Source organism: Siphateles boraxobius, unplaced genomic scaffold (assembly GCF_051911475.1).
Source record: "Siphateles boraxobius isolate OS27281-9 unplaced genomic scaffold, OSU_SipBor_1 22, whole genome shotgun sequence".
NCBI classification, from domain to species: domain Eukaryota; kingdom Metazoa; phylum Chordata; class Actinopteri; order Cypriniformes; family Leuciscidae; genus Siphateles; species Siphateles boraxobius.
In genome coordinates, this window is record NW_027508833.1 from 39,835,805 (window position 1) to 39,850,593 (window position 14,789).

At 38.7% G+C, this 14,789-nt stretch overlaps 1 protein-coding gene across 1 annotated transcript in view; it reads left to right on the top strand.

Annotated features, from left to right (window-relative positions):
- The window catches only part of eprs1 (glutamyl-prolyl-tRNA synthetase 1), a 69,118-nt gene that overhangs the window by 18,317 nt on the left and 36,012 nt on the right, over positions 1 to 14,789 (top strand). Inside the window, exons 10-16 of the mRNA XM_077240128.1 lie at positions 1,394 to 1,627; positions 1,729 to 1,813; positions 4,020 to 4,079; positions 9,100 to 9,210; positions 11,618 to 11,754; positions 12,917 to 13,124; positions 14,454 to 14,566. Coding sequence (XP_077096243.1) covers positions 1,394 to 1,627; positions 1,729 to 1,813; positions 4,020 to 4,079; positions 9,100 to 9,210; positions 11,618 to 11,754; positions 12,917 to 13,124; positions 14,454 to 14,566 — 948 coding nt within the window. The remainder of the gene's footprint in view (positions 1 to 1,393; positions 1,628 to 1,728; positions 1,814 to 4,019; positions 4,080 to 9,099; positions 9,211 to 11,617; positions 11,755 to 12,916; positions 13,125 to 14,453; positions 14,567 to 14,789) is intronic.

Consider the following 14,789-nt stretch of genomic DNA (forward strand, 5'->3'; position numbering starts at 1 on the left):
GAATATATAATAGTTCAAATTTAGATTTTTTTTTAAGAGTTGTTGAAAGGTGTCTTTTAATAAATGCAACATGTTCCCAAAGTCATGTGAAATAATCGTGTTACATAATCGTGATGTAAATACTGACCAAAATAATCGTGATTATGATTTTTTCCATAATCGAGCAGCCCTAGTTTCAGTGTGTGTGTGTGTGTGTGTGTGTGTGTGTGTGTGTGTGTGTGTGTGTGTGTGTGTGTGTGTGTGTGTGTGTGTGTGTGTGTGTGTGTGTGTGTGTGTGTGTGTGTGTGTGTGTGTGTGTTCATATTTAGTCAATCCATCCTTTTTTTTTTTAGTTTTTTGTGTGTAAAGTTTTATTTGACTAATGCCCGGTTTTACAGACGGGGCTTAGTAGATAAAGCCAGGATTAGGCCTTAGTTCAATTAGGGTATTTAAGTAGCTTTTATAAACGTGCCTTAGAAAAAAACATTACTGGTGTGCATCTTGAGACAAATATGGCACTTGCATATTTTAAGATATATCAGTTATCCCATAACGTACAACACAGAAGCGCTGCGCAGTTACACTAGCGAACTCACTCGAATGAAGTGAATAGTTGAAGTAAAGTCGTTATTTTTGTTTGTTTTTGTGCACAAAAAGTATTCTCGTCGTTTGATAAACTTAAGATTGAGCCACTGTAGTCACTTGGACTATTTTAACGATGTCTTTAATAACTTTTCGGTGAACAAGTTTCAATCCCTTAGAAGCCTATGGAGGAGTGATCCAGCTCTCAGATTTAATCAAAAATATCTTAATTCGTCTCCCGAAGATGAACGAAAGTCTTACGGGCAGAATTGTTATTTTTGGGTGAACTATCCCTTTAAACAGTTAACGTAAAGAAATACATTACAGTTAGTGTTTTACTCACCAGAATTGAAATGTGTGCTGTATATTGCTAGTTGCTTAGCCTTCTCGCTTCACTGCTGCAATCCAGACTCGCTTTTCGGAGATCTGCACACTTTAATTTCCAAAAGAAGGTTCGTTTCGGGCCAGAGGGAGGACCCAACTACCGAGCAACAAGGACCTAATTTTAATTTTGATATTTTAAATAGCAGGATTAAATAAATGATCGCAATCCCACTGTACATCAAGCGCATCCCGCCATTGTTTTGATTACGCTACTAACCGAAAGACGTCACTTCCTTAGACCGACGAATAGCTGTTGAAATGGTCTATAAGCACAAATAAAGAGTGCATGATTTATTTTACTCTTTACTCATCATTGTATAATATTTTCTTCTGTTTTTTTTTCTTTTTTGTTGAAGAACATTAACAAATTTGGCACTACATGCAGTGTCACCAATGACGCTTCCTCATTTGTTCCTCTTATATTTCCTTTTTCTCTCCTACCATCCAGAGTGTACCCCACATATGACTTTGCGTGCCCCATTGTGGACAGTCTTGAGGGGGTGACTCATGCCTTGCGTACCACTGAGTACCATGACAGAGACGAGCAGTTCTACTGGGTAATAAATGCTATTGGTCTGCGTAAACCGCACATCTGGGAGTACGCCAGACTCAATCTTAACAACACTTTGCTCTCCAAGAGGAAGCTCACCTGGTTTGTCAACCAGGGCTATGTGGATGGCTGGTGAGTATCATGAGAGTCCTCACTGTCTTTACTTTATAGAAAAACTCTTTTGAATTGTATGGTAATGCTTTTCTTGCTCTCCTCATCTTTCTTTTCTGTAGGGATGACCCTCGTTTCCCTACAGTCAGAGGCGTGCTACGTAGAGGAATGACTGTGGAGGGGCTCAAACAATTCATTGCTGCTCAGGTATGTGTATTTCTCACAATTGACCCTTCGCTAAGCCACGCCCGAAAACCGTCACTGGCCAATCGTGTCTTAGCAACCGTAACTAGACGCGGGAGGTCTGGCAAGCTTTCGAGCGAGGGAAACATGCCGAAGCGTTGTGCGTGTGGATTGTGTAAATCTGATACCCGGTATCCTAAAAGTTTGGACGGGGGAGTGGAATTTTTTTTCTTCCTGAAAATCTAAAAGCCAAGGTGAGAAGGGATGTGCGTGGATCAGGAGTGTGTGTGAGACCCCATTCACAACTAAATGTCCACAGGATTAACAAAAACACATATTGCTTGAAAATGATGGTTCTTTGTTCATAATGCACATGTTTTAACGTAAAATAAGACGATTAAAGACAAGACGGAGGCTCACTGACATACTTTAAAATATATTTCAGCATTTTGTTAATCGACGGCCTACTACCCCTGACTGAGTAACTTTAACCCAATCCGATCGCGGCTCTCCCGGTGTTAGTGTTATTCCACAAGATTTATGGATAAGCTGTTTGATTTATAATTATTAGATTATTTTCACATTTCACTTACCCTGCTGTGCACGAACACAGCTGTTCCTCGATTTGTGTGTTTCCCATGTGAATGGTCAGCGTATGAGGTGCGGCTGATGCGACTATAGGCTTTAGCTTTAATTTTTATGTAATTATTCTCTAATTGGTTGCATATTATGTCGTGGATATATCCCTCGAATGCATAACTTACTGCAGTCCCTTTTGTCTTGCTCTCTCAGATATTTCACATGATCGCCAAAAATGGCTAATTATCTGATTGGGAATGTCTGACACCGCTGCATACACACTGTAATAGACGTGCTAGACGCGAAAGCTTGACAGGCGTAGCAACTAGGGGTGGGGGAAAAAAATCGATACAGCATAGTATCGCAATATTCTCTGTGGCAATACTGCATCGATACACGGGCACCAAGTATCGATCTTTTATTATTTAAATGGCCACCTAAACTCTCATTCACTAAGTTAGGCCTATTCCCTAGGTCAGTCCACTAACAGTTTATCTGAAGGAGTGAATGAAAACGAATCAGCGAATTCGGACAGCCGTTGAGCGTATGCTACATAAGCTGTACATTCGTTAATGCAGTGCAATGTGAGACAGAGACGCAATCTGATAAGCGTCCCATTTTCTCACAAATCTCTACGTTCATTTAAGACTTTATTTAAATCATTTAAGACTGCTCTTATGAGGACACTCGACAAAGCGGACATTTTGGCATGATTTGTGTGTTATGGTTTGTTCAAGCCCAATAGAGAACTCGATACTGACCCGCGTCTTTTCTGTGTGTGTGTGTGTGTGTGTGTGTGTGTGTGTGTGTGTGTGTGTAATACAGGCAGGATTTAACGGATACTGCGTAATCAGATACTGTTGCGTAAACAACTTTAAACTTTTTTGTTGTTGTTGCGGTGCCGCGGTGGGCAAGTGATGAAACCGTTGTTGCGACACCATGTAACACCGACTATCGTAGCAAGTCTAGAGCTCAACATTCATGTGAGAGGTCTCCTATTCAGAGAATAATTACGTCGTGTCCTGTAATAAGGTCCTGTGTCCTGAATGTTCAAGAACAAGTTTTTGCACTTCAGTTAATGTGTAGAAGATAATGTTTACAGAATTAAATGTGACATTTAAAGTGAGTTGAGCGGTCTTATTTTCCTCATTTTTTGTAATATGGGGGAAATAAATCACAATATCGCATAATCGAATTCGCAATACTTGCTGTATCGCAATATATTGAGAATCGCAATAATATTGAATTGTGGCCCAAATATCGCAATACTATCAAATCATAACATTTTTGCCAATTCCCACCCCTAGTAGCAACAGTAACTAAGGAGGGCGGGGCTTAGCGAAGGGTCAATTAGAATGACTTTTGGCCAAGAATACAAAAGCCGCAGAGTTGTTACAATGATTTTATCTACTGTGGTTTATTTGCCGTGGCACTGGTAAAATCACTCTTAATTGCACGCTTTATAAAATGGCACTGACAGCAATTTTATAAAAGACATCATTGGTCCATAAATGTAGCTAGTATAGCTATTAAAACTTAACTTTATAGTTAGTGTTTTCCCACATCTGAAGTCTTTACAATTCAGATTTAATTCCTTAACCAATTTGATTCACATCCTTTTTTCTTTCCTGTCCATTCCACTGTGTTAAAGGGAGGCTCGAGATCTGTAGTCAATATGGAGTGGGACAAGATCTGGGCGTTCAACAAGAAGGTAAATATTAAAATCACGTCCAGGGTCCATCATGGCTGCACCTAATCTCCAGCTGGTCCTTGTCATCCCATTCATTCACTAGTTAAATACCCTGAGCAGCTGGCTAACATATTTTGTCAAGCAAACCTTTAATTTGAAACTAATTTTAAATACTTTAGCCTGTAATCTCTCCAGTCCCTCGGTACGCACCAGATATTCTGTTTATCTTTTGTACTTCTCTCTGCTTTTTAGGTTTGCACGTCACCCCCCTCCCACTTTCTCATTCTCTGTGACTAACTTAAATGCACTTGCATTTACTTGTTTATTAAAGTCAAAAAAATGATAGTAGAGTAATTTCTTAATATTAATTAGTAATAATTAAAACAGGAGTTACTTGTTCTGTGTTGCTTTTAATTGTGATTTCATGTTTTTATTTCAAGTCTTATTGCCACCATCTTTCAAAAGCTGCACACGTTTGTAATTCTGCATCTGACCCGTTATCTACACCTCATTTCCTGCATCAAGCATGACCTGCGCTCTTTAACACTCTGCTCATTAGCTGTTAGCTTTCGTCTTCATTTATTTTGTTGATTTGGCACCATTCATTATTTCACCCATTTTTTTTAATTGAATACTTGACCCAAAAATGCAAATTGTCATCATTTACATTAGTTTTTATTCTCAGGTGAATTATTTATTTTAAAGGGCTAAGTCACTCAAAAATTAAAGTTCTGTCATCAATTACTAGCCCTCATAACATTCCAAACCCAACTCCAGTACTTGCGTTCATTTTCAAAACACAAATGAAGGTTTTTTATTTTTTATTTATGAAACCTGAGAGAAACCTGTTCCTGAAAGTCTATTCTAACAAAACCTTTGACCCTTCAAAAAGTTCATAAAGGCATTGTAAACGTAATTTATATGAATCGAATGGTTTATTTTCACATATAAACATTGAAAAAAGCACATACAGAAATGATGCACAGAAGTTGAACACGTGAAAACATGCATGATTGACATGCGTGACACATGAGAACAAACCTCAACGTCAAGCGTGGGAGTTTTATTAGCAAGGAACTTTAAAACCTAAAGGGGTCCTATTATGCTTTTTCACTTTTTCAACTTTAGTTAGTGTGTAATGTTGCTGTTTGAGCATAAAACAGATCTGCAAGGTTACAAAACTCAAAGTCCACTTCAAAGGGAGAATGGAGTGATTTTTCCGGTCATAATGCTCCTCCTTTAAATAATCTCCGCCCACAGAATACTTGTGAAAGCAGACGGGTGAGCTCCTGCTATGTTAATTAAAGAGACCCTGTTTTTTCCACATCTCATTTGTTTGAACTTCCTAAGGCTGACACACTTATAATGGTTAATTTATTTTAAACACTGTTCCTGAACATTATAATCCCGATGTGTCCCTGTGCTCTGCACATTTTACGGAGAACGGCGTCCAGAACCACAATGCAGGCTACACATAAAAGCATCTCCTGAAATGGATCTGTTGTTAATGAATCACAACTTATAACTATGTCTTATTATTTGTTGTTGCGTTTTCTATTAAGTTCTAATTATAAGTTTTATGTTGTTGCTATACGCCCGCCTTCTAGCCAACATTGGTGTTGATATAGTGTTGTTTACTATACAGTAGCTTTTGTAAGCTCTCGCTTTTGTATGGCTGTTCACCGGCCCTTAGGAAAATTAACTATGTTTTTGTGATCGATTACTGTTTGTATAACCATAGTTTTCTAACAAATGTCATGATTAAATGGTGGATAACTGATCTAGAGATGCACCGATTGATCGGCTGGTGACAGGAATTGGGGGATTTTCACGTGATCGGCCCGGTCGCCAGTCAGTCTGACATATGCCGATTTTATGCCGGTCAAATGCACTCTGGCGCCGCATGATTAACATCGCGCAACATCAGCATCACACGTGCACACGGAACGCACATGTAGGAAACCTGGTGAATTACGGCCGTTTCACACCGCAAGCGTGAGCAGCGTGAATTTTTTTTCGGCGTGCATGTTAATCAATGAGTGCGTTCACGCCGGGAGAAGGAGTGTCGTGTGAGCAGCAGTGAAGCGTGGGTTTCTACGAAGAGCCTATTTCTGCTGCGCTGCTCACGCTAAATTAAAGTGAAAGCACACTTTTGATGGACGAAATAAATATGATTTCACACAAAAAGTGCCCAAAATGCACAGAATTTGAATGTCTGGTGTGTTTTAACAAGAACTGGAGTAGGCTATGTCAGAAAAGAAAATTAATTTTCTTTTTGAAATTAACACATTTCTTTAGTTGGATATTGGATGTGAAAAGAAGGAAATGGTTCTTCCATAACACTGCACTTTAGATGTGTGTGAATTTCCCACACCAGGAGTTATTTATATAGTTCTATTTTATAGCGATTACTGTTCAAAGGATGTTCAATGCAAAATGTAATATGTTCTACTAAAGAAAAGAGAGAATATAAATATTTGTGTGTTCTGTGAAGTGGTTAGAAAAAAGGAAATCGGTATCGGCAGCTCAAACTCAATGAAAAATCGGAAATCGGAATCGGCCTAGAAAATTGTAATCGGTGCATCTCTAATTGTATCAAGAAAGACTTTCCACTCTGAAACGTCCTGTGAAATCCGTGCATGAAATCCGTTCTGGATGATCCTTTTCTTTGTTAAAGCGGCACTATGCAGGATTTCCGTTTTTGTCAAACAGCGACCCCTAGAGTCGCTGTAGAGTACTTGTATTTAACATTACTGTCTTAAATACAACTCACGCAGAGCGTGACAGTTTATGATCTGCACTCACGGCCTCTGCACTTTATAATAATAATGTAGCCTACCGCGTTAAGCTAACCTGAGCCTAAATCTCAGATGACATCAATAAAGTTACATGTACGTCGCATTATTTCATAACAATGCCCGTTATTATGATGGTGTTAGACATGATTATTGCAATTTATCATAATAGTTTGCAAATTGCGCTCATTTACACTATTTACAACATGTAGGCTTATTTATGTCCTGATAATTATGTGAGATATTGACAACTGTTCTCATGATAATCGCAGGAATCAACTTTATCAATCAACTCCTCGCTCGGTCAGTCTGCCGTTTCTTCTTTCTCTGTTCCTCCGACAATGCTTTCCTAGCTTTCTGCTTCTTATATGCCGGTTTAGCCATGACGATAGTTGTTCTTATAGCTAGCCGGATCCTGGATGGGGGCGTGTATGCGTGTATGCCGTAAAGCAATTCGTTACATCGCGTGATCTGAAATCACGCGATACTTCCTGACGGTGGTCCGCCGGCCCAAAGTTACCAGAGGGGGGCGAGACGACCACAATTCAACCCGAAAAGAGTCATATAACCATTCCAATAACTCTGAAGCTGTTCAGTTAAGCTAAAAAAACTGAATAGTGCTGCTTTAACATTGTCAGGGTCTGAATCAGGTTCGAGATTGACACAATCCTTTATATTTACACTAGAGAAGAACTCGCGGTTATGGAGGGGCGGGATATTTACCGAACACACGCTAAGCGCTGCCAATCACAACACACTGGGCCAGCTAACCAATCACAGCACATTTCGTATTTCGGAAGGAGAGGCTTCATCGAAAATGACCCGTTCGGGACAGACTGGGGAGACAGGAGCAGTAATAATGTTAAATATGTGAAAAAAGTGTTTTTTGAACAATCAAGCATGAAAGCATATTCTAGTACACCCAAAAAACAAAATCAAGACTGTGTGGAAGGGCATAATAGGACCCCTTTAATTTGTTCAGAGAAAATTAGTGGGTCAACTTCTGGTTAAAGTTCGCCGATTTAGGTTTGGCACAGGAGCGGTAATCGAGTGCTTGTGATATCATATCACATTGAAACGCTTCCCGTCCTGTCTGTCTCTGAGCTCTGTATCCCCAGCTCTACATTAAAGTGCATCTCACTCTTCTGTTTACAAGCTGCCAGTTAGCTGTAAAAAGGTACTCCTACTCCTCTTCCTCTTGTTCCTCTTCCTCGTGTTTCCCCTGTATTGTCTGCTCCTCCTTTCCATCAAACTTTCTATTTCCTGATCTATGGCTTTCCCAAAAGTCTGGATTATTCATCTAGCAAATGGATTCTTCACTCAAAACTGAAAAATCTCTCATTTAGTCGTTCCAAACCTTATTATTTTCTTTCTTCCATGAAAGACAAATATTTTGCAGTTTCCTGGCTGCTCTTTTAACGTATAACAAAAGTTTGACCTTACAAACTGATATACCTGCTGTCTATTATGAAGTCAACATGACTATGAGAAATCAGATCGCGTCTCCTTTCTTTCTTTTTTGTCTGACAAGAATATTTACATGTAGCCTTGTCGATATATCGGCCAACCAATATTTACTTGTATGTTAGTTTTTCCTGTTATCAATGTTGATTGTTGAGAACTGTCAAATTGTAGTGGTGTTGAGAACTGTCAAATTGTAGTTGTATTGTATCACCTACTGAAATAATTGGTATTTTGGACAACCCTGGTCTGTAATCTTGCACCTCGGATTCATTGAAGGCACAGATTTCTTGCTCTTTTTTTCCCTTCTGACTTCCTGTCATATGCTGCAGCTTCTCTCTGTGTTTATCGCTCATTTCCACCCCTCATACAGCTTCTGGCAGATTCTATACAAAGTGAAAATATGTTAATTTTGAGAAGTTCAAACTTAGCTTTAGCGCTCCCCAGTGACTAATTTCAAACTTTTTGCTCTTGATTTCAACTCTTGTTGTTAACTCCCTCATTTCCCAGTCAGAGAACATTGATAGTTTCTGTTGATGTCATAAACCTACTTAAATAAAGCAGTTTTGGGCAGTAATTATTCACCTGTGTGTCTGTTTGGTGCAATGTTTGGCTTGCCCTGCTCTTCATATCACTCTTCTCTTCCTGTCCTTGCTCATCTCGTTTCATTATTCTTGTGACCACCATTCAGAGCAATGTGAGAGCAAAGAAGCTTTGATGGACGTATCTAAAGAATCATTTGTTCCCCTCTCTCTTTCTCTCTCTCTCTTGCCCTCCCCGTATAGGTCATTGACCCAATAGCCCCAAGATACACTGCCCTACTAAGCTCGCAGGTTGTGCCAGTCTTCATATCTGAAGCCAAGGAGGAAATGAAAGAGATTGCCAAGCATCCCAAGGTAAATGAATCTGCATGCACACACGCCTAAAGAACTTCTCAGTACCATAAAAAATATTCTCATCAATTCATTTGTAGGTAGGTAATAGATAAAGAAAGACAGGTATATAAATTGGGCTTTGTCATTTGAGTCACATTGTTCTGCCCTTTATCTCAAACGCGTTGCTTGAGTATGCAGTCAGATAACGCCTCCCAAAGACAACAGACACAGGGATTGTTTCCAAGGTTTACTGTTTCCCAAGGAATAATGTAAAACTGTAAAATGCAAAATACTGAATCCTAAGTGTACAGAGTCATGTTCGCATAAGCACAACAAAGGCTTTTACATCGCATATAGTTAGCATCAACTATATCAGAAACAGATTGTGCAATTCACGAAACAAAGAAACTAAATTTACATCTGAGATATAAGATATAATAATTAAATATGCATAGGAAAATTTAATGTAGCATCATCATCTACGTACCGAAAGTGCCTTCAAAACAACTTAAATAAAGGAGCAGTAGTAGCCATGACCGAATGCTCTTCTTTGCTGCTTGTCACTCATTTGTGAAGTCATCATATAAAGACTTTAAAGGGATAGTTCACCCAAAAATGTAAATTCTGTCAGTATTTACTCTCCCTCATGTTGTTCAACCCCGTAAGACCTTTGTAACCGTCTACCTATTCACTCCTAGTGAGACAAGCTACAAGATAATTTTGAGGGAGGGCCCCACAGACCAAATTTTGTTGAGAATATAATGAGTGAAGAAACAGTTGAAAGATAAACCTCAATACGCCAATAGAAATGCTTTCATTTTATATCCGATGACCCACACAAAAGTATTTACATGGCTTCATCACCCAGCAAACACTGAATATACAATAACACACCCTAAAGCTTCACACTAATGCAATACTGTCTGATGAGTAGCAAAAAAATAAACCTTAGATGAAGACCTTAGTTTTTCATTGTCCTGTAATCCATAGAGTACATCCAAGGTTTTGTATCATAGAGTCAATGGTTCAATTGGCAGTGATGGACAGCAAAGGAATAATCGTCCCGTGACAGAGGTGAAGCAGTTACAAGTTGTATTCCACATTGATTCCAAATGACTGCAGTCAAGCTTTGAAAACACTATCCTTAGTGTATAGAATTCTCATGTTCCAAGTCGAATTCCAGCCTTGAGCCTCATCGAACATATGAAAAACAGATGACATTCAAAAAGTCCTTCTACAAACAAAACAAATACATACTAGCATTAAATGTTGGTCACAAACCAAACAATAGCCGAAACCCCTTCCCCCAAAACAAACTAAATACAGCTTACACAGAAATAACCTCAGTTATTTGACATAACAAATAAGACGAAGAAAAACACTTACTTGATTGAGCTTGAAACAATAGTTTCTCAATCTGGACTCTAAACAAAGTGTGTGAACATAAAGAGAAGAACCATGCTTCCCTCTGCACACCTTGTCCTAACTTCTTCTCCTACACGGCTATATACAAGGGAGTATGACACCTAGAGCCCCCTACTGCATAGTAGTGGTATTACCAACGAAGAAAGAAAACCAGGAACCCAACTCTGGGTGGTTACACCTTCGTTCATCTTCGTAACACAAATTAAGATATTTTTTATTAAATCTGAGAGCTGGATCACTCCTCCATAGGCTTCTAAGGGATTGACACTTGTTCCCCGAAAAGTTATCAAAGACATCGTTAAAATAGTCCAAGTGACTACAGTGGCTCAATCTTAAGTTTATCAAGCGACGAGAATACTTTTTGTGCGCAAAAACAAATAAAAACGACTTTATTTTAACTATTCATTTCCTTCTCTGTGGGCCTCTAGTCAGTTAACGTAGTGTGATAGCGTAGAGCTACGTCACACGTAGGCTCATGATTGGCCGACGCTGGTCATGTGATGTGTGTGACGTACAACACAGAAGCGCTGCGCTGTTACACTAGTGAACTCACTCGAGGCCCACAGAGAAGGAAATCAATAGTTGAAATAAAGTCGTTATTTTTGTTGGTTTTTGCGCACAAAAAGTATTCTCGTCATTTGATAAACTTAAGATTGAGCCACTGTAGTCACTTGGACTATTTTAACAATGTCTTTAATAACTTTTCGGTGAACAAGTTTCAATCCCTTAGAAGCCTATGGAGGAGTGATCCAGCTCTCAGATTTAATCAAAAATATCTTAATTTGTGTTCCGAGGATGAACGAAGGTCTTACGGGGTTGAACAACATGAGGGAGAGTAATTACTGACAGAATTTACATTTTTGGGTGAACTATCCCTTTAACAATATTGTATGCGATACCCACTTTGAACAGAAGGGGTCACTTTACTGCAACTTTTATATCAAATAAATGCAGAATGTACATATAGACCAGCACACACATCCTCTTTTGTGGGGATTTGCAGAATGCAGATGTGGGAATGAAGCAGGTGTGGTACGGGCCAAAGGTCTTTATCGAGGGTGCTGACGCAGAAACTTTCACAGAGGGTGAGACCGTGACCTTCATCAACTGGGGAAACATCATCATCACCAAAATCCACAGGTAAAACTTTTTAATGACCCCTCACTTTGTGTGCTCTGGCGCCAACTCTTGTTACAATTTAACATGATTGTTTTCTATTTTAATACAATTTAAAATGTAATTTATTCTTCTGGTAACGAGGCTAAATTTTCAGCATCATCCTTTATTTACATGATCCTTCAGAAATCATCCTGGTATGCTGATTTGGTCATCAAGAAATGTTTCTTATCATTATGTGTGTCTAAAACAGTTAATTCAATTCAACGGATAATTTTATCTGTCATTGCTCAAAAAAATATTTCTAGAGTTGCCCCCTAATAGTCGACGAAAAGAGACTTAGTTGACCAAATGTTAATTAATCAGAAAGTCGCAGAAAAAAAAAAAAATTGGCAAAGTCACACAGTGCGTGACGGACTGATCATTAACACGACTGGTCCATGTGGTATTATTTCGGTCAGGAAATCCAAACGTTCACCTATCATTCATCGACCTCAAACATGGCTTATCATTTGAAACATGTTAGCAGTAGCCCTATGTTAGCCACACGGCTGCTCGCTCTAAAGTTAATGGTAACCGATAAATGTGCGCTATTATTAGGTGCATATCCCAGTGTTCGTGTGGAAGCTAAATTAGTACCAAGACATTTTTAACTTAACGTGCATGTCTCAATCGGCACGTCCACTATACTGAGATGAGTCAACTTCATCTTTGCAGTTGACACTGAACCTGAAAACACTTGTTTATAAATAGATTATTAAAATATTCAGTCTGTTTTTTTGTTGACTTTCATAATCACTACTTTTGCCGATGAGCCTCGGCAAATTTTATGCATGCGGTTGAGCTTAATTTATATTTTAAAGGCTCATTAATATGGTTTAGTATTTCACTGTCATGTGGAACTACTAGTATGTAAGCAATGGTACACAGCCCTGTAATATTCTTTCTCAGCCCTATACATGTGCATTTACATGTAGATTTACTAGGTGTGTAATGAAACCCTCATGTCACGATTCGATACATATCACGATACTGAACTCACGATACGATATTATTGCGATACTGCAAGACATATGATGTCTTAAAGGTAAAAAAAAATGAAATGTTGATTAAAATGCTACATTTGGTATTATATTGTTACACCCCTAAGATTTACTGCTGATGTCTTCTGTCCTGGTGCCTGCAGGGACAGCAGTGGAGCGATCTCGTCTCTAGATGGTCGTCTGAACCTGGAGAACACGGATTATAAAAAGACCACTAAGATCACATGGCTCACTGAATCTAGCCGCGCCCCCCTCCTGCCCACTGTGTGCGTCCACTACCAGCACCTCATTACAAAACCTGTCTTGGGCAAGGATGATGATTTCAAGGATTACATCAACAAGAACAGCAAGGTGTGGTACTCAAGTGTTTCTGTGGTTACATTTGTGCCAAAGTTGGGCAGTTTTTTGGTGGTGTGAACAGCAAAAAAAAAATCACATTCTCTCGCTTCCATTTCTGTTCTAGGCTACTTTCTAGGGCTGGGCGATATGGCCAAAAAATCACATCTCCGTATTTTTTGGTTAAATGGCGATATACGATATATATCTCGGTACTTTCTACGTTTTTCTATTTGGATAAAGAAAATCTGTATTTATTTAAAAAAATGTATTTCACATCCTGCTCAGTGATATCCAAACAGTATTGATATTGAAAGATATGGAAACAAATATAGTGAATGTAATGTAGGCCATGCAATATATTATGTGCAAAAAGGTGGTTAAAATCACATTACAATCTAACATTGTGACATTACAATCTAAAAACAAAAACAATGCTTTTGGCGAAAATAAAAACAAAAGCACAAACTAATTATATTAGCCTGCATTTGATTACCCCATTATAATGGTCACTTTCATAAAAAAATACTTGTAGGTTTAAAATTCCACATATTGGACATTTTTATTGTCTCCAACAACAAATATTTTAGCAATATGTATTTTAGTCAGAATTATTGCGCTACTGTTCTGTTGTGCTCGTCTGTTTGGCGCGCATGCGTGCAGCGCCGCTCATTAACGGAAGCTTGAATATTAGCGGAGATTCACTTGCAGAAGCTCGTCCTCTCCTGACAGTGAAATGGACTGTCATTTGTTTGACTTTCTAACATTTACAGATGGAGAATATACCAGTGAAATGTAAGTTAAACACTGAGGAAAGCACCACATCTCAAACACCAGTATTTATCTGTCAGTCAGCAACAGTATCTGACAGGGCAAGCTGCTTTAAACTTGTTAACTATATCTTACCAGTTATTTTGAAGCGCTTAATAAAAGCTTGTGTCATGTTTAGGACAAATTGCACTGTTCTTTCACTGCACAGCTCACACTGCGTCCTCCGCTATTTTTCAGATGCTCTCATATCTAACTACTGCATCGATATATAAACGGTATTGCCTCTTTCCATATCATTTTAAAAAAATATAGCGATATATTGTACAAACTCGATATACCACCCAGCCCTACTACTATCATTTACTATTTGAATATGGAGTTCAAAAGCATAAACAGCATTTATTTGAAATACAATTTTTTGTAGCATTATAAATGTCTTAACTGGGACTTTTGATCAGTTGTGTCCTTGCAGAATGAAAGTATTACATTATTTAAAAAGACCCCTAACTTTTGAACAGTAGTGTATAAACTTTTTAAAATCTTATATGTATTATTATTTATTTATGTTTCCAGGTAGAGGAGAAGATGATAGGAGACCCTTGCCTGAAGGACTTGAAGAAAGGTGACATCATACAGCTGCAGAGACGGGGTTTCTACATCTGTGATCAGCCGTATGAGCCAATCAGGTTGCACCTCTAATCAGTTTAACACAATATTATGAATCTTTTGTTACTATTATTTTTTTGTTTTGTTTATTTAACAGGGACAATACACTAGGCATTGTTACACATAGACAACCGATGCCGTGTACATAGGGCATATAGCGTAAAGCTAGTTTGCGGCCCGCGGCCCTCCGCGGTGAACGTGATTTCACAAAGTAGCACATGTTCCTGGATCAACATCTTTGTT